This window comes from Diospyros lotus, chromosome 15 (assembly GCF_014633365.1).
Source record: "Diospyros lotus cultivar Yz01 chromosome 15, ASM1463336v1, whole genome shotgun sequence".
Taxonomy (NCBI): domain Eukaryota; kingdom Viridiplantae; phylum Streptophyta; class Magnoliopsida; order Ericales; family Ebenaceae; genus Diospyros; species Diospyros lotus.
Window position 1 is genome coordinate 20,008,773 of NC_068352.1, and position 22,167 is coordinate 20,030,939.

General features: G+C 38.4%; 1 protein-coding gene across 1 annotated transcript; it reads left to right on the top strand.

Annotated features, from left to right (window-relative positions):
* Positions 1-4,199: 4,199 nt before the first annotated feature.
* LOC127791626 (uncharacterized) lies at positions 4,200-4,637 on the top strand. The gene is made up of 2 exons (XM_052321609.1): positions 4,200-4,397; positions 4,494-4,637. Exons 1-2 carry the CDS (start codon positions 4,200-4,202, stop codon positions 4,635-4,637), a joined length of 342 nt encoding a protein of 113 aa, XP_052177569.1.
* The last annotated feature ends 17,530 nt before the right edge of the window (positions 4,638-22,167 follow it).

The window sequence follows — 22,167 nt, forward strand, 5'->3', positions numbered from 1 at the left end:
TCATTTCGAAATGCGTTCTAATTAATTTTGGTTATGTAGGACACATGGATGCACATCGTGGACGAGGTCGTGGTAGACCGCCGGCGCGAGGTAGGGGGCACCTTGTTCCTACTCTTGAGGTACAGGCGACATGTGCAGGAGATGAGTGACAGCCAGGGCCTTCGGATATGCAGGAGACATTGGCAGGCATTTTACGAGCTGTGAATGTACTGGCAGCATCACAGTTACGTCAGGAGCGCAGTCATGATGGTAGGACCGCTATGGCCCAAGCGTCACATTTAGGTACGCCGGGAGCAGGGGATAGTTCCGGTGCTACATTACTTAAAGATTTTATAACCCTACGTCCACCAAAGTTTAGTGGAGGCGCCGACGCAATAGAGGCCGAGGATTGGCTACTGGCAGTGGAGAAGCATTTGCGATCTATAGGCTGTGCAGAGGCCCATAGGGTTCGATTGGGGACCTTTCTGTTTCGAGGAGATGCCGAGCGATGGTGGGAGACCACCAGACAGCGATTTGGTGATGAGGGCCCAACATGGGCACAGTTTATCGAGGCGTTCAATGAGACCTATGTACCTGCTTGGGTCAGAAAGTAGAAGGTGTTCGAGTTTATCGAGTTGCAGTAGGGGAGCAAGACGGTTACACAGTATGAGACTGAGTTCGTGGCGTTATCTCGTTATGCTCCAGAGTTAATGACCCCTGAGTCTCGCAGAGTCAGCAAGTTTCAGAGGGGGTTGCGACCAGAGATTTGCCATGCTATGGCTGGTATCGAGGCACCCAATTTTCCTATAGCAATCCAGCGGGCCCACGCGGTTGAGCGGGATCGATTGGAGGCTCGATCGGATCAGTTAGTCATGAAGGGCACAGGGAGTAGCAGTAAGAAGAGAAAATGGGATACGGGCAGTAAGAGTTCAGGGCTTTCACCGTGTCGACAGTGCGAACAGAGACACCAGGGGCAGTACTAGGATGTACATCGGGACGTGTGTTATCGCTGTGGTCAGCCAGGATATTTAAGAGGGACTGTCCACAGGGGCCTAGACCGACTACACCGGCTTCACCAACTACACCGGCCACAGGGCAGGATATCATTTCTTTTTGCTGTGGACAGAGAGGCCATCGAGTGAACGTGTGTACCCAGCCAGCACAGATTGGAGGGCTACGGACTAGAGGTGTAGGGCCCAGACCAGCTTAGAGACAGTCTACACCTAGGGCGCAGGGTCTAGGAGCATCACTACCTCTACCAGCAGCACAGCGCCCAGGGCCTACAGAGAGAGTACAGATGCAGAGGAAGGTGTTTGCGGTGACAGTCGCCGAGGCAATTGAGGGCAGTGATACAGTACAAGGTATACTTTCTCTCCATAGTCACGACGTACGTGCTTTATTTGATACAGGTTCTACCCACTCTTTCATAGCACCCCATCTGTTGCATAAGATCCCGATCCTGTGTACCCCCTTACCATATGATTTGTCTGTTTCGACACCGGGAGGGACGGTATTGTTGGGAAGTGAGATGGTTAGGGATTGCGAGATAGGGATTCACGACCAAGTATTTTTGGGAGATCTTATTGTTTTGGCGATCCAGGATTTTGACTTATTGTTGGGTATGGATTGGCTTTCACGGCACTATGCTTGGGTTGATTGTCGTCGGAAGGTGATTTCATTTGAGTACCCGAGGAGATCAGTTGTTACATACCGAGGTATGAAGCCAATGGTGACTACGCCGATGATATATGTTATGCACGCCGAGAGGCTTATACGACGTGGGTGTGAAGCCTATTTTGCATTCGTGACCGTGATAGCTGGGGAGAAGAAGGAGTTAGCTGCCTATCATGTGGTACGAGACTTTCCAGATGTGTTCCCCGATGAGTTGTCGGGACTGCCGCCGTACCGAGAGATTGATTTTGCAGTCGATTTGATACCAGATACGTAGCCCATTTCCAAGACTCCTTATCGCATGGCCGCCAATGAACTGAAAGAACTCAAGGTGTAGTTGCAAGATCTTTTGGATAGAGGTTTTATTCGGACGAGCACATCACCATGAGGGCCCCTAGTATTATTTGTGCGTAAGAAGAATGGGTCTATGCGATTATGTATCGATTACCGGCAGCTTAATCAGGTAACAATTAAGAATAAGTACCCCTACCCCGTGTGGATGATTTATTGGATCAGTTGCATGGTGCATCGATGTTCTCCAAGATAGATTTGCGGTCAGGTTATCATCAGGTGCGGGTCAGAGATGAGAATATTGCGAAGACCATATTTTGTACGCGTTATAGGCATTACGAGTTTGTGGTCATGCCATTTGGGCATTACGAGTTTGCGGCCCCGTGTTTATGGATTTGATGAATAGGGTGTTCAAGGAATATCTGGATTCCTTTGTCATAGTTTTCATTGACGACATCCTAATCTACTCACCGAGCCCTGAGATACACGAGGTGCATCTGAGCATGGTTCTACAGAAGCTCAGAGAGGAGCAGTTGTATGCCAAGTTTTCTAAATGTGAGTTTTGGTGGACCCGAGTTGTATTCTTAGGACACGTGGTCTCAAATGAGGGTATCTCAGTAGATCCAGAGAAGACTAGAGCCGTGATGGATTAGCTGAGACCGATGAAAGTGACGGAGATTCGGAGTTTTCTTGGCCTTGCCGGGTATTATCAACGATTCATAGAAGGCTTTGCACGGCTTGCATCACCTATGACGAAGTTGACAAGGAAGGGCGCCAGATTTATTTGGGATGAGTCTTGTGAGAGATCCTTCCAGGAGTTGAAGCAACGTTTGACTTCAACGCCAGTACTAACGATACCCAGGAGTGGTAAGTTATTTACTAGTTACAGTGATGCCTCATATGCAGGGTTAGGGTGCATTTTGATGCAGGACAGCCGAGTGAATGCCTATGCATCCAGACAGTTGAAGAGGCACGAAGAGAATTACCTTACCCATGACCTAGAGTTAGCCGCCGTAGTGTTTGCCTTGAAGATTTGGAGGCATTATCTTTATGGTGAGAGAGTCCAGATTTACACGGATCACAAGAGCCCTAAGTACCTCTTTACACAGAGGGAACTCAACATGAGACAACGCCATTGGTTAGAGCTGCTCAAGGATTACGATTGTGAGATCCTCTATCACCCAGGTAAAGTTAATGTTGTAGCAAATGCACTGAGTCGCCGTGGAGCATCAGTTGCAGCTATGATGGTGCAAGAGTGGTTCTTACTGGAGCAGATGAGTGACCTTACCATTTCAGTGGCACCAGATAATCCTACACTCTATTGTGCTGCCATGAATATCCATTCAGATCTAGAGGGTCAAATTCGTGATCGACAGCAACATGATGTGGAGCTTGGCGAGATCATGGCTGATATGGAGAGATTTGGGCCATTGGGGTACAGCCAAATGGACGATGGTTTGCTATTGTTCCGTGGACGGATTTGTGTGCCGAGTGACAGTGATATCAGGCAGAGCATCCTAGAGGAGGCTCATCGTTCTCTCTATACTATCCATCCTGGAGTGACGAAGATGTATCAGGGCTTACGACGTCAATATTGGTGGAGCGGCATGAAGAGGAGATTAGCAGAGTTTGTATCGCGATGTTTAGTGTGCCAGCAAATCAAAGCTGAGCACTAGAGGCCCGCGGGATTGTTACGACATTTATCTGTGCCGAAGTGAAAATGGGAGGGCATAGCTATGGATTTTATCTCAGGATTGCCACGATCTAGCCGGGGGTACGATTCGATATGGGTGATTGTCGACCGGTTGACTAAATCAGCACACTTCCTACCTGTCAAGAAGACTTATCCTATTCATCGACTGGCAAAGTTATACATTGATGAGGTGGTGAGACTGCACGGAGTACCAGCTAGCATTGTGTCAGACAGGGATCCTTGGTTTACCTCACGATTTTGGGAGGCGTTACAGAGTGCTATGGGAACTCAGTTGACTTTTAGTACAGCCTTCCACCCTCAGACCGATGGGCAGTTGGAGCGAACCATACGGACTTTGGAGGACATGCTCCACGCCTGTGTACTGGATTTCCATGGGAGCTGGGATGACCATCTATCGCTAGTAGAGTTTGCCTACAATAATAGCTTCCAGGCTAGTATTAGGATGGCACCATTTGAGGCGTTGTATGGGCGACCGTGTAGATCATCGCTTTGCTAGACTGAGATTAGGGGGTGAGCTTTGCTTGGACCGGAGTTGGTAGAGCAGATGACAGAGAAGATCCAGTTGATTCGGGCTAGGATGAAGGCAGCTCAAGACCGTCAGAAGAGTTACGCGGACAGACGACGCCAGGATTTGGAGTTTGATGTGGGTGATCATGTTTTCCTTCGAGTCATGCCAATGACGGGTGTTCGACGTTTTGGAGTATCTGGTAAGCTGAGTCCTCGCTATGTGGGACCGTTAGAGGTACTGGAGCGAGTCGGACCGTTGGCATACCGGTTAGCTTTACCCCCTCAGTTAGCCCACGTACATGATGTTTTTCATGTTTCTATGCTTCGCAAGTATGTGGTAGATCCCGGGCATGTTATTGATTATCACTCGCTTGTGGTGCGAGAGAATGCGTCATACACCGAGTTGCTTGCTAGTATTGTGGATCGGAAAGAGAAAGTGCTCCGCAACCATATGATTCCCTATGTAAAGGTCTAGTGGCAGCAACATAACCCTGAGGAGGCTACTTGGGAGCTAGAGGAGGACATGAGGTGACTTCACCCTCAGTTATTTACCTAGTCAGGTATAAATTTCGGGGACGAAATTCTTTTAAGGGGGCAGGATTTGTAACGCCCCGTAAATTACGATTTAATTTAATTATTCATTATCGGGGTAATTTAATTTAAAAGAAATATTAAAATAACTTGTTGTTATAAATAAAAAATAAATTATGTGATTTTAAGAAAATAAGAAATTAGGATAATTAATTATGTTATTTTAGAAAATTTTTGGAATAAGAAAAAAATTGAAATAAATGAAATTGTGAGATTTTTAGAAGTTTCAGGCGTTAGTGTAAATATTAAGGGGGGGGTGTGTGTGAATAATGGAAGTTGGGGGGTGGCTGGTGCGTTTCCGTAAAAGGGACCGAAGATCCCTTTAAATTTAATGGTTGCACTATATGGTTAAAGGTGAGAGTGTGGCACGGGTGGTACGTGGGCGTGGGCGAGGTCGCGGGTTCGATTCGCAGCAGGTGCCCGCGCGAGGGCCGGATTTTTGGCTAATTTATTTCAGCCACTGGGTGCCCGAAACGACGTCGTTTTCGGTGAGACGGTGGCCTCCCAGTGGCTGGCCCGCGTGTTGCCACGTGGTCACGCCTCATTTGCTCGTTTTTTGGCCAATTTGAGCCCGATTTCAGGCGTTCTTTTTGCAATTAATCAGTGAGAAAATTTCCAGAAAGGAGGCAGCATGCGCGGGAGAAAAATTTGAAGATTTTGGTGGAAAAAAAATCAAGATTTAATCAAGTTTAATTGGGATATTGCAGTTTGTATAATTTTTTTATCGTGTTGAGTCGAAACAAGCCTAAGGATATCTTCGTAAAGGCAAGTTCTTTATACCCTCCTCGTCGATTCTTTCGTTATCAATTTAATTGACCTCCCTTCGTTTGTTTCTGCTGTTAATAAATTATGAAATTTTAAACGATTTGTTTTAAAATTTAATTTATTAAACTGGTCTCGAGAATTTTATTCGGTGGTTGCCTACGGGAGTTTGTGCCACCCCCAAGCCTATGGGAATGATGCCGTACTCACTCGGGGCTAGGTTCTTAGCTGTTCGGGTATTATTATGGATTTTGGTTGTTTATACACTAGAGCGGTTGGGCAGTAGGGGCAAGGATCGGCTGTACGGTGACGGAGTGACCGTCGTATGGTCTATCTTAGGCCGTCGGCTGGTCTCTCCTATTCACTGACTGTTAACTAGCTCTGCCGTTACGTGATTATAGCATGACTGGTCTCATTTATTTCTTGTTGCTTGTTTTGGTGTGCACATGGGTACGGGCTGCATGTTGGGGTTTTCATGATCTGGTTGTGCTTTGTCACGGACATCCTAGCTTAGTTATGATGCATCTAGCACGAGCATATGCATCGCTTGTGGTTTACTATATAGGCGAAGCATGGCCTGATGCCTGGATGTATGGGCGCCAGTGTATCACGTTGATGCTCACTACGCCATTGCATTTTTATGTGCATTGCATGGTTGCTAGTAGTATTTAGTTCTCGGACGGGAGTACCATTCCGAGGGAGCCTATGGCTCGGGTGTCGGGAGTACCGACATGGACACGGGTGACGGGAGTACCGACCCGGGACAGTGCGCACAGGTTTGTTGGAGATCTATGTTACCTTTCAAGGCAGCGGCAGGTTAGCATGGGACTTGGGTGCCAGGTGTCTTATGTGGGCCCCAAGGACCGGTATGTGCTTTTATTATACTACACTATTGTATTGTTACGTCATATGGCTTGTGTGTACGTGCAGGGCTGTGTTGGGGTGATCTCCTTTATTTACTGTACAACCTTCCTTTTCTTATAACTTGCTGAGTCTTGCGACTCACCTTACTTTCCATCATTCCAGGTAAGGGTAAAGCAAAGTCCGAGGGCGAGGATCGTTCTACCTAGCAGCTAGCTGTATCGGTAGGGAGTACAGTTAGATTGCCCCCGTTATCTCTGATATTTTGATAGGATTTTTGTTTCTTATTTTTGACTGTGCTATGTTGTTCCTTGTATCTCCTATTTGTTGGCACAGGGTTTGTATATATTTATATACATCGTGACTGCTGTTCCAGCGGGGTACTTGTGGACGTGCATGTATATCGTTTTGCTTCCATTGTTGTATTTTTTTTATATATGTATGCATGTCAGGGCATTTTTATTTTGTGTTTATTTCTCTTCTCTTTTGTAAGCGCTTTCGTTCGAATAGACTGGGTGGTTGGGGTATTCGGGTGGAGGTGCTTACAATGTTTTTGGGGCCTTTGTTTATTTTGAGAAATGTATAACTTTTCTAAAGTCTTAAGAAATGTTGTAAGAAAGATTATCGCTCATAGTGGAAGTGAACAATTTATTATATGAAGTCTTTGGTTATGTTTGTTTATGTATTTCATTTTGGAATGACTTTCTTCCGGATGTCCTATGCTAGTGGGTATATTCGGATGTGGGCCCTAACAAATTTATAATTTAATTTTATTAAAAATTAGTATTTTTATACTTTTTATTTATATTATTTAACATGACTATTTTTATTTTTTATTAAGTTTTGATAGATTAAAAACATATTTACCTAAACATATTATTAATTTAAACGCTACCTAAATTAAAATTTTAAACCAGTTAAAAGCTGAGCAGCTTAAAAGCTCTTCAAAAAAATGCTAAGCCAAATAGACCCTTAAAGCCCATTTTTTAAGAGTTTAACTTCCTTGTTAAGATCATTAAAAAGTCCATATTTGCGTCAACTTGTCAGCCCATTTTGTAACCCTAACTTTGGCCCATTTCAGCTCCCTCGCCTCACTGCCTCTCTTGGTCTCATTTTGCTCACCATCTTCTTCTCTCTTTCAATCATTCAACACTTCACCACCAGGTGGACTGTTCAAATTGTCACCAAAATATAAAATATAGTTTTATATTTTAAAATTTCTTAGTCTCCCAATAAAATGCCATTTAATTTACATCTTAAAATTTTGCCTGATATATTTAATGCATTTGCTTGCCAAATTAGCCATAAATAACTATTTGTCTAATTTTTTTTCTTTTAGAATTATCATTCTTACGTAATTTCTCGCTGCTCATGTTATTGATTTCAACAAAAAAGATAAATTATAAATAAAAACTTTGCTTTATTACACAAGATAATAAATTAAACTCACGATCTATTAATATAAATTTTAATTTATTGTGACCCAACAATTTAACTTAGGGCTAATTTTTTTTTTAAATATTTTTCTTCTTATTATCATTACAAGTTGTTGCACGAATTGATTGTTAAATTCTACCTCTAATTACCTCTCTTCCCCCCCCCCCCCCCCCCCCCCCACCCTTTAAAATGACAAAAAAAAAAACAATTACCCACTTCAATTTTAAAAGTCTAATTTCATACTATTAAAAATGGCTAAATCAAATTCTACCAAAAATAAATAAAATTTGTAAATGAATTCTACAACACTAAACAAATAAATTTGGTGAACAAAAATATTTACAACATTTCTTTTTTCATCTCTTTTTCACTTATTATGTTTATAATATTTTAAAAAATAAGAGCAAATAAAATTTGCAAACAAAGACATTGCAGTCAAAGCGACAAAAGTGTAGTAAATTAGAGAACAATTATACTATACCCTCCTTGTGTTCTATCGCTAAATAATAATCTCTTAATACCTTCGAAACACATATCGAGTAATTAAATTACGATAAATTAAAATTCACACTAATAAATTGTGGATTCGATTCCTTATTCTACGTAATAAAATAAAATCTCCATTTACAATTTATTTCCTCTACTAAAATTAAGAACATGAGCGACAAGAAATACACAAAAACGATAATTCCAAGAATAATAATCCCTAATAGTAGCATTAATATTATTATTATAATTACTATATCACTGAAAACACAGAAAGCAGAAGAGCTATCTGAAATTCATCCCGAGTGACTTGGAGTTGAAACGACCATCATGTAGCCCTGAATCAATGCCATCCGCGGCCTTTCGCTTTCGCGGAACGGAGCAAGGAAGACGATGGCCGGAACTGGGCTGGGGCGGCGCTGATCGGATTGGAGCGTTGATGAACAGGTGGGAAATGTCCTGAAGGGCCTCCCTTCTAAGCCTTCTCTTTGCCTTCTTTCCGGAACATAATCGAGAGATCGAATCGGCTGGGCTGGCTAGGTTTTCCGCAGCCGGCGGGATGTTCTCCTTGTTGCAGGGCCCAAACAAGCCAGCAACCTCCATTCCCCGGTGAGAGAGAGAGAGAGGAGGGGTTTGTTCGATGCGGTGATGGATGGACAGTGAGAATGAGATGGTGAGCTTAGCTTTATTTATATGTAATGGTGGTTGGTGGGAGAAAGATGAAATGATGGAATTTGGTTTTGGAGGGAGGATTCAAAAAAACAGTCGCAGATTTGTCTGCCTCTTTCTCTGGAAGATGATTTTGATTTCTATTTTCAGTTTGAAATTTAGGTTTTGCAGTTTCGGAGAGAAGGCTTTGAGAGGAGAAGAGGGAGAATTTGAAATTCGTACACAGTTCCCGGGCGGGTGGGTCGGCGTCTCCAACTGTCTTGTCTTGTGTGGGCCACCCCCACCCGCCAAGCCCAAAGTGTTATTTTCAAATCCCCTCCAAATTTTCATTTCACTTCCTAACTAACTACGGGTTCAAATATTAAATTTTAGTTTTCTTTATTTTTTTAAATAATTTCATATAGTGATATAATTTTTACTATCATTTCACTCCACAGTAAATTATTCACTATATTTTAATTTTTGTTAACGCATCTACTAAATTTTGATTTATATTCAAATTCAATAAGGTTTTTCATTTTTTGTGAAATTCTGTTTTCAAACGTTGATATGACATATATTAATATAAATCTTAAAATTATTTAATTGAAATTTAGGTTAATTTTAATATTAACTTATTTTAGAATTTATAATAGAGAAAAGCAACATCCTAAGGTTTAGAGTAATTCCAAAATGGAAAATACATAAGAGTAGCTCTGGATTTCTCACTCATCATTAATTACCCTCATTAAATATTAAAAAATAAATAAAATATTTTTATATTTAAATATTTTTTTTTCTTATTTTTCATTTAAATTTGTCTCATCTCATGACTTTGCCCGTTTTCCTCTATTATCAAATGACTAACGACAACGACAACAATAGTATTGAAAATAACAACAATAAATTTCTCTCTCTTATTGGGTTTTGTTTAAAATTTTATTCTTCTTAAATTCTAATAGATTTGAATTCTTTTTATTCTAAATTTAACAAAATTTAGATTTAGATTCCATCAAATTTTTTTTTTTCATTCTTTTTCTCTCTTCTTTCTTTATATTTTGGATTTAATGAAACTCGAATATAAATTTTATCAAACCCTTTTCTTTTGTAACTTTTTTCTATATTTATCACTTTGGTTCATCACATGTTTGTGATGAACCTAATTAATTTCATTTGGTGTCAATTAATTTTTTAATTTTAATTTATTTAGAAAAAAATAACAAGTAAATTAATCATTTTATTCATTTATTTAATGGAAGATATTATTTCTTGCAATTTTACAAATCTTAAAAGTATTCTTTCTAATTTTTATTTTATGTTAATATATATTATGTCAGTTTTTAACATAAATGGACAAAAAATATTAAATTTTAACAAAAATAAAAATTTAATAACTTTGTTAATAAAAATTAAAATATAATGAGTAATTTATTATGAGATATAAAATTTAGAGATTAATAAGGTAATTTAACTATATTTTAAATTTCAATCAATTATAAACATGACAAATACAAATAAAAGGAGATTAATCATAAGTTGGCTTAAATTGTAAATTTCAAAAAATACGTTCTGAATTGATTTCATTTAATCATGCAAGTAAACTAAAACCAAATCATAAATTGTAATGTTAAATAAAATATATTCGCATACTATTTATTTAATATATATATATATCAATAAGTACAAAATATTTTAATTCTAAAATTTAACCAAAATAATTGTGGATGGACAAAATTGCATAAAAGCTTTTATTTTATTATCTTTTCAGAGCAAATTATAACAATCCCTGAATAGTGAGTGAAGTGTATATACACATCACTGAATACAGAGCTATCTGAAATTCATCCTCAGCGACTTGGAGTCGGAACGATGCAGCACCGAACCAATGCCTTCCGCCGCCTTGCGCTTTCTCTGATTCAACGACAGAGCCGGAACGGTGGAAGAAGGAAGACGATGGCTGGCAGTGGCTTGGTCCGGCGCCGATCGGATTGGAGAGTTAATGAACAGGTGGGAAATGTCCCGAAGAGGCTCCCTGCCAAGGCCAAGCCTTCTCGTTCCCTTCTTTCTGGAACATAATTGAGAGATCAAAGCATCCAGATTGCCTTGGTTCTCAGCCGGCGGCGGGATGTTCTCCTTGTTGCAGCGTCCAGAAAAGCCGGCAACCTCCATTTTCCGGGGAGAGAGAGAAGGGGGGGGGGGGGGGGGCGGGGGTGTTGTTTGTGGTGATGGATGGATAGCGAGAATGAGATGGTGAGCTTAGATTTATTTATATGTAAGGGTGGGTGAAAGATGAATGGGATTTGGTTTTGGAGGGACGATTCAAACTTGGTGAGATTCTTTTGCTCTTTTCGTTGGGAGATTTTGATTTCTATCTTTCAGTTTGAAATTCGTTTTGGGGTCGAAGTTTGAGAAGAGAAGAGGAGAGAAGGGGACAAGAGGGAGATTTTGAAATTTGGAAGCCCCCGGGCTGGCGGTTGGCGGGCTCTGTGCTCAAACTGCTTTACTAGGCGCCATTGGCCAAGCGGCAAGCGTTTGAAGCCCGCACCAAAATTACCATTTTCCTTAAATTTTTCAGTAAAAAGATTTTACCATAATAATATGAAATTGACATTTTATAATTGCAACGTACATTAGGGAGGGAGCTTGCTTGCTGCTTAAATGTAACAAGATATTGAATTTATCACCCATATGAATATGATATAGTACAAATTGTGATATCAATCTATCGTTTTTTAATTTATAATGAATTAGTAATATTAATTATAAGAATATAGTCAATTATAAATATAGTAAAAATAACATAACTTAACATAAACAGAAAAAAGCTAAGCTACACAAAGTAATAATTTTTCCTATATAACCAATTTATCATAACCTAAATTGAAAAGTAAAATAAAAATTAATAAAACAGATTTTGTAACGATATGTTAGGGGGTCTAGGCATTTTCGGGTATTTTATTATGGGTTCAAAATTTTTACTTTAATTAATTAAGGATTGAAAATATATTTTTTTTTATTTATGGAACAAAGTATAAATGGAAATAAGAATTTAGTAGCCCATCCAAATGGGATTCAAAAATGTGGGAAAAGTTCAAATGAATTGGACCATTGAGATGTGTTTAGAATTTTAATTATATTATGAATGAGTCTAGGTGTTTTATTACTTAATGGTAATTTAATGGCATTTTAAATGTGGGTCTAAGTATTTCAATATTTAATGATAAATTACTCTGATGGCATAGAAATAATTTTGGATTGTATAATTTTATATTATGGTGCATGTGATCGTGAAAATAAGTATATGAGTCTAATTTTTAAGAAATTGAGAAATAATGCAATGGGTTTCATCTGACAAGTTAATGGGTTCGTGGGTTTATCAAGTGGGCTAAATAAATTATTGAGTTGGGCCCGAGTAAAAGACTTAAATTTTATTATGCGAATAAGAAAAATGAAAAGTTAAAATAAAAATAAGTGTAAGTTGCCAATAGTGCCCTTGGTCTTTTTTTGACCATTGTAAAAGTGAAGGGCAATCAGGTAATTTGGCTGCGATGCAGCATGCAAGCTTGCAACGCTCTCTTTTTTTCCTCTGCTGCGCCCGAAGCTTTCCTCTTCCATGTAACCTACCAACGTCCAACTTTTTCACCTGTCATCTCTCATTCTTCATCTGCATCTTTTTATTCAACATTTTTTTCATAATCCTTCATCTTCTTCTCCCACTGTCTATTTGCGTCTGGAGCTTCAACAGAGGATTCTTCATCAGGCAAGCTCCGTTTCTTGCACCACTCTTTTACTTTCATTTCGTTCTTCCATTCGAGAGTTCTTTGATCATAAGAGTTATGCATTTGGAAATTCAATTGAACTATTCTTCTTCTCCCTTCTCTGTAAATATATTGTTCATATATATATATATATATATATACACCTGGTTAAATATTCCCTTCTAATGTAGCTTTGGATCACCCCAAATTCTCATTATTTTCCATTGGGATTGTCTTCCCCAATCTTCTTTCGGAATGGTGTAGCCCCTAGGTATTGCTTGTGTTATATATATATATATATATAAATCGTTATCTTTGTAAACGAGTTGTTGAATCGTTTCTCAGTCATTCGAATAGGAAATGGCTTATCCGAATGAGTTTTGGGAAGCCATGTGAGTAACATCCAAATGAGTGTGTGTCTCATCCGGATATATATCAACCCATCCGAATACTACCCTCCAAAGATAGCCATATCCGGATAGATCACCATAGTAGCAACTTCAAACTCAATTTTGACCTTGATGAATCCAAAATCTCTTAAAATTCAAAACACAAAAGTTATAGATCTTTTTCATGGATTTTCATATCATCTTGAATCATCTCAATCGGAGTTCGGACGAGAGAGATATTCTTGGAATTCCAAACGTATGTGTCACATTCGAATGTATCGCAATAGTAGCAAACTTCAAGGAAAATTTCTACCTACATTAAACTAGAATCTTTGAAAAATCAAAACATTAAATTAGTTGTAGATCTTTTTCTTAGCTTTCCATATAATCTTGAATCATCTCAATCGGAGTACGGACGAGAAAGTTATGCCCAAAATATGAAACCTTATCGAAGTTGAATTTCTGGATCATGGTGCATCCGAATGTCTTAGCCCATATCCGAATATCCATCCAGATGCGCTACTGTAGCATCCGAATATCACTCACATTCTTAACTTTGAACATCTAGATGTCTCACCACATATCCGGATATCACTCTCAAAAGCTCCCAAATACATCCGAATATGCCTCCAACCATCTGGATATCACTCAATGCTCCTCCAACATATCCAAATAGGCCATAAACCATCCAAATGCACTTTCCTATATTCGAATATATATGCTAAAATCCTAATACCTTATTTAATTTTCCAAAAATAATTATCAATGCCAATTTAGCATAATTATTAAATGAATCTACGGATATTATTATGATGGGAAAAATAGCATATTAAATGTATCTTACTCCTCAAATGGTGAATCAAGATTTAACTTTAAATAGCATCTCCCAAAATTATTTATGAATTATAATTTACATCTTGATTGCGGTAAATGTTATAAAGTAAGATATGTTGAATTATTTGATGATGGTAAAATACCCAATATGGGTAAGTGATGTTGAAAGTATAAATATCGCAGAAACAAGAATTTAAATACATGTGGTTGGAAAATACATACATGTATAGGTTACATATATATATATGTTTTGCGCACCTATTATTTTACGCGGAGGGAGAAAGGATACCCTAGAGTACCTGGTGTAGGACGAGGTGGCCATAACCCGACATGTTGGTTTCATATTTATTATGAGGTTTTATAGAACTTATACACTTTTGCATGCATCGATTTATGGCTTGTGAGCCGAGAAAATTGATATTGATAATGAAATGATGCACTCTTGCATATATTAATTGATGGCTTGCGAGCCTATGAGAATTAATAATGATATTGGAATTTTATATACATGGTGACATGATATATTAAATTGAATTGATAAATTCATGAATTATGAATCTTGTATATAATTGTGGAGTGTTGAGCCAACTTGCTCATATTAATTAAGTTTTGATGATTAACAAAAATATTTTTATGATATAAATGTATTTCTTTTTCATATAAAAAAAATTATTTTGAATTAAAAGTGGGTACAAAGAGTAAATTTATTTTAAATTAAAGGTGGATTGTCTTTAAACATGTTTCCTTCTTTTGAATATTTATGTCTCAAAAGTTCATATTTGAATTTTCATTTATTGATAAATGTTTTTATTACTTATGCAAAAAGTATATTTATTTTGAATTAAAGGAGAATTACTTTTAGACATGTTTTCTCTTCCTCATACAAAAAGTAAATTTATTTTGAATTAAAGATAATTAGTTTTATACATGTTTTCTCTTACTTATGTAAAAAGTAAATTTATTTTGAATTAAAGGAGATTGCTTTTAGACATATTTTCTTGTTTTAATCATTTATGTCTCAAAAGCTTTTATTTGAATTTTCAAATTTTGATTTCTCTTACAAAAAATAAATTTATTTTGAATTAAAGGTGATACGTGTTTTCTTATTATTTGAGAAAGTCTAAACATTTTTTGAATTTCAAATTTCATATTAACCATTTCTTTAGTGGCTAAAATGCTTATAAATATCAGCCAATCTCATTTTTTTGAATATCCATTGCACATATTGCACATCCAAAGCTCCCAAAAGCTCTCAAACTAATTTTCAAACATTCCAATGCTCTCAAAGATTCATTGTTCATCCACCGAAGAGCTACAAGGCAAGAGAAGAAAAATTATTCAAGTATTCTACGACAAATCTGAACTTCTCCATTTGAGGTTACAAATTTATTTATTTATTTAAATAATATTGCCTTGTATAATTTGTTCTTAATTGCTTATTTGTGTCCAAGTGTGGACAAATTATTTGTAAATATTTAAATTATAACTGAGAATTGTATAGGTTTCCTAGATCCGTTAAAACCTAGGTGAATCTAGTTTTCAAGATAAGGTAGAGAGAAAACCTTAGTGTAGTGGTTGTCTAGAACCAATTGTAATCTAGGTGTGTATCTAGTTTCTAATGTGAGCTAATGTGAAAACCTTGGTGATTTTGATTTAGTAGAACCCTAAGGGTGGTTAGACCTTGGGAGAGTGGATTAGGTGTGTGTGGAAATACCGAACCATTATAAATTGTGTTGCGCTTCATATTATTTATTTTTCTTATATCTTGTGGCTTACATTTATTATTAATCTCAAACATAATTTATTATATTTATTAAATATATATTTTTCAATAAAATCATTAATTAAGAATATTTATTAAAATTGAAAAAAAATTTAATCACTCAATTCATGGCTCTTAAGTGGCCATACCCTGAGGGATCAACATGGAGTCCTTGATTATTCTTCTTGGTGTCATCGAGTTCTTGAATCCTATATATTGTTTATTGTTTCTCGAACTTGCTAAGTCTTGTGGCTTACTTGATCTTCTTTGTCATTCCAGGTAAAAGAAATATTGTTATTAGGGGCAAGTCCAGTAGGACTGTAGTCAAGGGATAGTGGTGTACAAAGACGCATCCTAACTTTAAAGATCTTAGTTAGTGAATTGGTGAGGTTTATAGTGACGATGATTTGTTATGTTTATGAGAATTTGAGCCTCTTATTATTTTGTATGGCCATCGAGCCTAGAGTTATGAGATTTTGAAAATGTAATTAAATCTTATTTAAATTTTCACTGTTAGAAATAAAATGAGTTAAGTTCAGTTTTATTCTATATCATCTCTGTAATGACATTCTTTTTAGTATTCGAAAACGGGCCTTACAGATTTAATTTTGAGGGCACCCATTGTCATTGACACCCTAGTATTTGAGAAAATTAGATTGCATTTTCTTTACTGTTTTCAAGTCATTTTTAGTTTTTAATTTTCTAAAATAATAAAAACGTGTTTTCTTTGCTGTTTTTAAAAATATATTTTTAAAAATAAAAAAACTTGTAAAGAAAACTCAAAACACATTTATTTATTTATTCATTCATATTTTATTATTGTAATGGGAAAAAATATTACAAAATTCATTAACTCTAAAATGTATATATATATTTTAATAATATATTAACATTAAATATTTCTAATTTACTGAATAATCAAATTTATTAAATAAAATATTATTAAAAAATTATTTTAAAATTTTCAAAAAGAACACGTTTTCTAATTTTATATTTTAAGAAATAATTTTTTAAAATGATAAATAGAACGCATTTTTAATTTTTCAAAAATAGACTAATAAAATAAAAAATTAAAAATAAATTTAAAACTCAAAATTGAAAATTAAAAAATAAAGAGAACACAATATTTGCAAGAACCTTTTTTGCTCTTCACAACTTTTTAATAAAAATAACACTTGCTCTACACAACAACACTCAATTACTCTATGCAATATATTATTTTTTCAAAATACCCTCTTAGGATCACAGTCATCGCACACAACCATCCAACATCCTTTTTTTCCCTCAAACCTCAAAGCTCTATTTTTTTCTCAAATCGTCGGTGTTTTGTGAGGATAATGAAAATGCGCTTCAGAGCTACAGACAAAGACACAGGCTCAGAGCTATGTTGCTTCAAAAAGGTAGGTGTTCATCATTTTCGTTTACATTGCTTTTGTGGCTGAATTCGTGATAGAAAACAAACATCTTCAATGTGATTTGAACCTTTCAAATCAAAGGATTCGGTGGCTTTGAACAAATTCAAACCCTATGGTTTAGAGACATTTATCAAAAGTGTCAAATCCTTGGTTAAGGTTCAAACCAACTTAATCTAAGGATTTGAAAAACATGAGGAAAACCTATCCCTAAGGTTTGGAATTCTTCCACTTATAAAAATAATTACTAAAAGAAACAAGTAGAGAAACACAAAAGATAGAAAGACAGAAATAGAACAATTGAATTCATAAATATGTAAAAACATAGAATCTTCTCATCAGAGGGTTTGGTTAAACATTTCCCTAACTCTAGAATTAAGGAAATAGCAAACTTCCCTAACTCTAGGGATAGGGAGAAAGTAAACCTGTAAGCACCCCCGCCCGGATATCTCAACCACTCGGTCTATCCGAATGAAAGCGCTTACATAAGGGAAGAGAAATAGACATAAGACAAAAATACCCTGGCATGCATACATACGAAAAATACAACAGCAGAAGCAAAACAATATACATACACGCCCACAAGTACCCCGCTGGAACAGCGGTCAAAGAATATATAAAAATATACAGACACCTGTGCCAACAAATAAAAGATACAAGGAACAACCGGGCACAGTAAAAATTGAGAGTCAAAACTCCTAACAAAACATCAGAGAAGACCGGGGCAGCTAACTGTACACCCTACCGACACAGCTAGCTGCTAGATGGCGCAGCCCTCGTCCTTGACTTTTACTTTACCTTTACCTGGAATGATGGAAAGCAAAGTGAGTCGCAAGACTCAGCAAGTTTATATGAAAAGGAATGTTGTAAATGAAACAGAAGAATAGATCACTTCAAATATAAACCCATATGTACACACAAGCCATGTGACGCAACAACGCAACAGTGCCGCATAATAAAAGCACATACCGGTCCTTGGAGCCCACATAAGACACCTGGCACCCAAGTCTCATACCAACCTGTCGTTGCCCTGAAAGGCAACATAGATTCCCAACAAACCTGTGCGCACTGTCCCGGGTCGGTACTCCCGTCACCTGTCCATGTCGGTACTCCCGACACCCGAGCCATAGGCTCCCTCGGAACGGAACTCCCGCCCGAGAACTAAATACTACCAGTAACCATGCAATGTATATAAAATGCAATGGCATAATGAGCATCAATGTGATACAAGGCGCCCATACATCCAGGCATCAGGTCATGCTCCGCCCATATAGTAAACCACACGCGATGCATATGCCAGTGCTGGATGCATTATAACCAAACTAGGATGTCCGTGACCAAGTATAACCAAATCATGATAATCCCAACATGCAGCCCGTACCCATGTGCATACCAAGCCATGCAATAAGGATAAAATAATACCAGATCATGCTATAATCACGTAACGGCAGAGCCAGTCAACAGTGCTTGGCATCGGTTAGTGGTCAGTGGATAGGAGAGACCAGCTGACGGCCTAAGATAAATCGTACAACAGTCACTCTGTCACCGAACAGCCGATCCTTGCCCCCATTGCCCAACCGCTTTAGCCTATAAACAACCCAAAAGCCATAATAATACCCGAACAGCTAAGAACCTAGCCCCAGGTGAGTACAACATCATTCCCACAGGCTTGGGGGTAGCACAAACCCCCGCAGGCAACCAACGAATAAACCCTCGAAAACAAGTTAATAAATTAAATTATTAAAACACACCGTTTAAAATTTCATAATTTATTAACAACCGAAACCAACGAAGGGAGGTCAAATAAATTGACAAAGAAAGAATCGACAATGAAGGTATAAAGAACTTGCCTTTCCGAAGATAGCCTTAGGCTCATTTTGATCAAACGCGGTCAAATTATACAACCTGCAACATACATATAAACATTAGCGTCCAGCACATGCCGAGTGTTCATATAATAGGAGTATATTTATATATATATATATATATATCAATCCAATCTCTCCCTTAGTGAACACACCTATTATTTATCTTAAACCTTCCCCATTGAACACACACTCACGCACACAGCAACTCACAACGATACTCCCTCACACCCTGTGGACTCACGGCCAAAGGCCTTTTTTTTTTCACAACTCACTATCCAAACTCAAACATTCACTGTGACTGCACATATATACACTTACGCATGGATACACACACCCAACAACCTCTCGACCAAGGGCTTTCTCCTATGACATCAAACCTTGAATAACTCACAATGAACTCCTCGGCTAAATAGAGACTCTGCAACACATCGCTGCATATATGTATATATATAAACGTTGTATAATCAGTCTTGAATAACAAACCCACTGCACCCATTTAATCCAGCCATTACCGAGAATAACTAAAGATGGAGAAGCAATCGAAGAGGGAGAGGAGAAGAGCTTGCCTGGAAATTACTTATTCTTCTTCCGCTTCTCTGTTTCTTCTTCTTCTTCTTCTTCCTCACTGTTCTTCCTCTTCTTCTCTCGGCCGAACACACTGCTTTCTCTCTCTCTCTCTCAATCTCCAATTCAATACTTCTCCACATTTCCTTATGAACCTCCACTAATCCACCGCCTTAGTTACGTAGTGGCTTAGGAATTGAGGCTAATGGAAGCTTTATGATGGTTCTCAGCAGCCGTGGCAGTGTATGACTTAATATATAAATAATAACAAAAGTAATATTAACAATATTCTCAATGGTAATAAACATAAAGTGAGAATAGTAACAATAATAATACTAACTATAATAACAATATTAATATTAAAATTATTAATAAAATTAACAATAATAGTAATAAATAAATTTGGGTCATTACAAATCCTCCCCCTTAAAAGAATTTCGTCCCTGAAATTCGTACCTGACTACGAAAATAACTGAGGGTAAAGTCACCTCATGTCCTCCTCTAGCTCCCAAGTAGCCTCCTCAGAGGTATGTCGCTGCCACTGGACCTTCACATAGGGAATCGTATGGTTACGAAGCACTTTCTTTTTCCGATCCACGATATTGGCAGGCAACTCGATGTACGACGCGTCTTCTTGCACCACAAGTGGGTGATAATCAATAACATGCCCGGGATCTGCCACGTACTTGCGAAACATAAAAACATAAAAAAATTATGTACGTGGGCTAACTGAGGGGGTAAAGCTAACCGGTAAGCCAACGATTCGACCCGCTCCAATATCTCGAACGGTCCTACATAGCGAGGACTCAACTTGCCAGATACTCCAAAGCGTCGAACACCCCTAATCGGCATGACTCGAAGGAACATGTGATCACCCACATCAAACTCCAAATCCCGGAGTCGTCTATCCGCGTAACTCTTCTGACGATCCTGAGCTGCCTTCATCCTAGCCCGAATCAACTGGATCTCCTCCGTCGTCTACTCTACCAACTCCGGTCCAAGCAATGCTCGCTCCCCAATCTCAGTCCAACAAAGCGGTGATCTACACAGTCGCCCGTACAACGCCTCAAATGGTGCCATCCCAATACTGGACTAGAAGCTATTATTGTAAGCAAACTCCATTAACGACAAATGATCATCCCAGCTCCCATGGAAATCCAGTACACAGGCACGGAGCATGTCCTCCAAAGTCCGTATGGTCTGCTCCGACTGCCCGTCAGTCTGAGGGTGGAAAGTTGTACTGAAGGTCAACTAGGTCCCCATAGCACTCTGCAACGCCTCCCAAAATCGTGAGTTAAACCGAGGATCCCTGTCTGACACAATGCTAGCTGGTACTCCGTGCAGTCTCACCACCTCATCAATGTATAAGTTGGCCAGTCGATGAATAGGATAGGTCTTCTTGACAGGTAAGAAGTGCGCTGATTTAATCAATCGATCAATAATCACCCATATTGAGTCAAATCCCCGACTTGGTGAACGAAATACGGGAGGCATATGTGGATGATAATCGGATACATCTATGGGTGGACGAGCATGGCCAGCCTAAGAGATCTGATTTTGAAATGCATAATGGCATACTGAGGTTTCGGGGAAGGATTTACGTGCCAAATTTAAAAGATTTGAGACAAAGAGTCCTGAGTGAAGCCCACAGAACTCGTTATACAGTACACCCAGGGGCCACAAAAATCTATAGAGATCTCCGAGAGGTCTATTGGTGGCCGGGAATGAAAATAAGTGTGGCAAGAAAAGTGCCGCAATGCAATACGTGCCAAAGAGTGAAGATAGAGCACTAGAGACCAGCAGGGCTTATGAAGCCATTGGACATCCCGGAGTGGAAGTGGAAGCACATCACAATGGATTTCGTGACAGGGTTTCCCAGGAGTTAGAAAGGCAACGATGCGATTTGGGTCATCGTAGATCGGCTAACGAAGTCAGCACACTTCTTGCCTACACGGATGGATAGGCCAGTACGAAAGTTTGCGGAGCAGTATGTTGGAGAGATAATTAGACTTCATGGCACGCCGGTAAGTATAGTCTCGGATCGGGATCCGAGATTTACCTCAAGATTTTGGGGAAGCTTGCAAGAGTGCATGGGGACACAATTGAACCTTAGTACGGCTTATCACCCGCAGACCGATGGACAGTCTGAAAAGACCATTCAAACATTAGAAGATATGCTAAGGTCGTGTGCCTTGGATTTTGAGGATAACTGGGAAGAGCATCTACCTTTAGTAGAGTTCACTTATAATAACAGTTACCATAGTAGTATAGGAATGGCACCCTATGAGGCTTTATATGGAAGAAAATGTCGATCGCCTATCTGTTGGACTGAGGTAGGAGAGAGACAAATATTAGAACCAGAATTAGTCCAGCAAACTACAGAAAAGATTCAGAAGATCCAAGAGAGAATCCGAACTACACAAAGTCGTCAAAAGTCCTATGCAAACAAAAGAAGGCGAGATTTGGAATTCAAGGAAGGAGATCGTGTGTATTTGAAGGTATCGCCTCAGCATTTGGCAACACGGGGAAAGAAGAAAGGTAAGCTAAGACACCGATTTATTAGACCGTATCCAATCAAAGGACGAGTTGGGCCGTTGGCTTATCGCCTAGAACTTCCTATTAGCATGTCCAAC

What these genes read in the sequence shown, in the direction of transcription:
- LOC127791626 (XM_052321609.1), top strand. Translation starts at nt 4,200, where the DNA reads ATGACAGAGAAGATCCAGTTGATTCGGGCTAGGATGAAGGCAGCTCAA. An exon ending in GCTATGTGGGACCGTTAGAG is followed by an intron (nt 4,398 to 4,493) that starts GTACTGGAGCGA and finishes ATGCTTCGCAAG; the next exon opens with TATGTGGTAGATCCCGGGCA.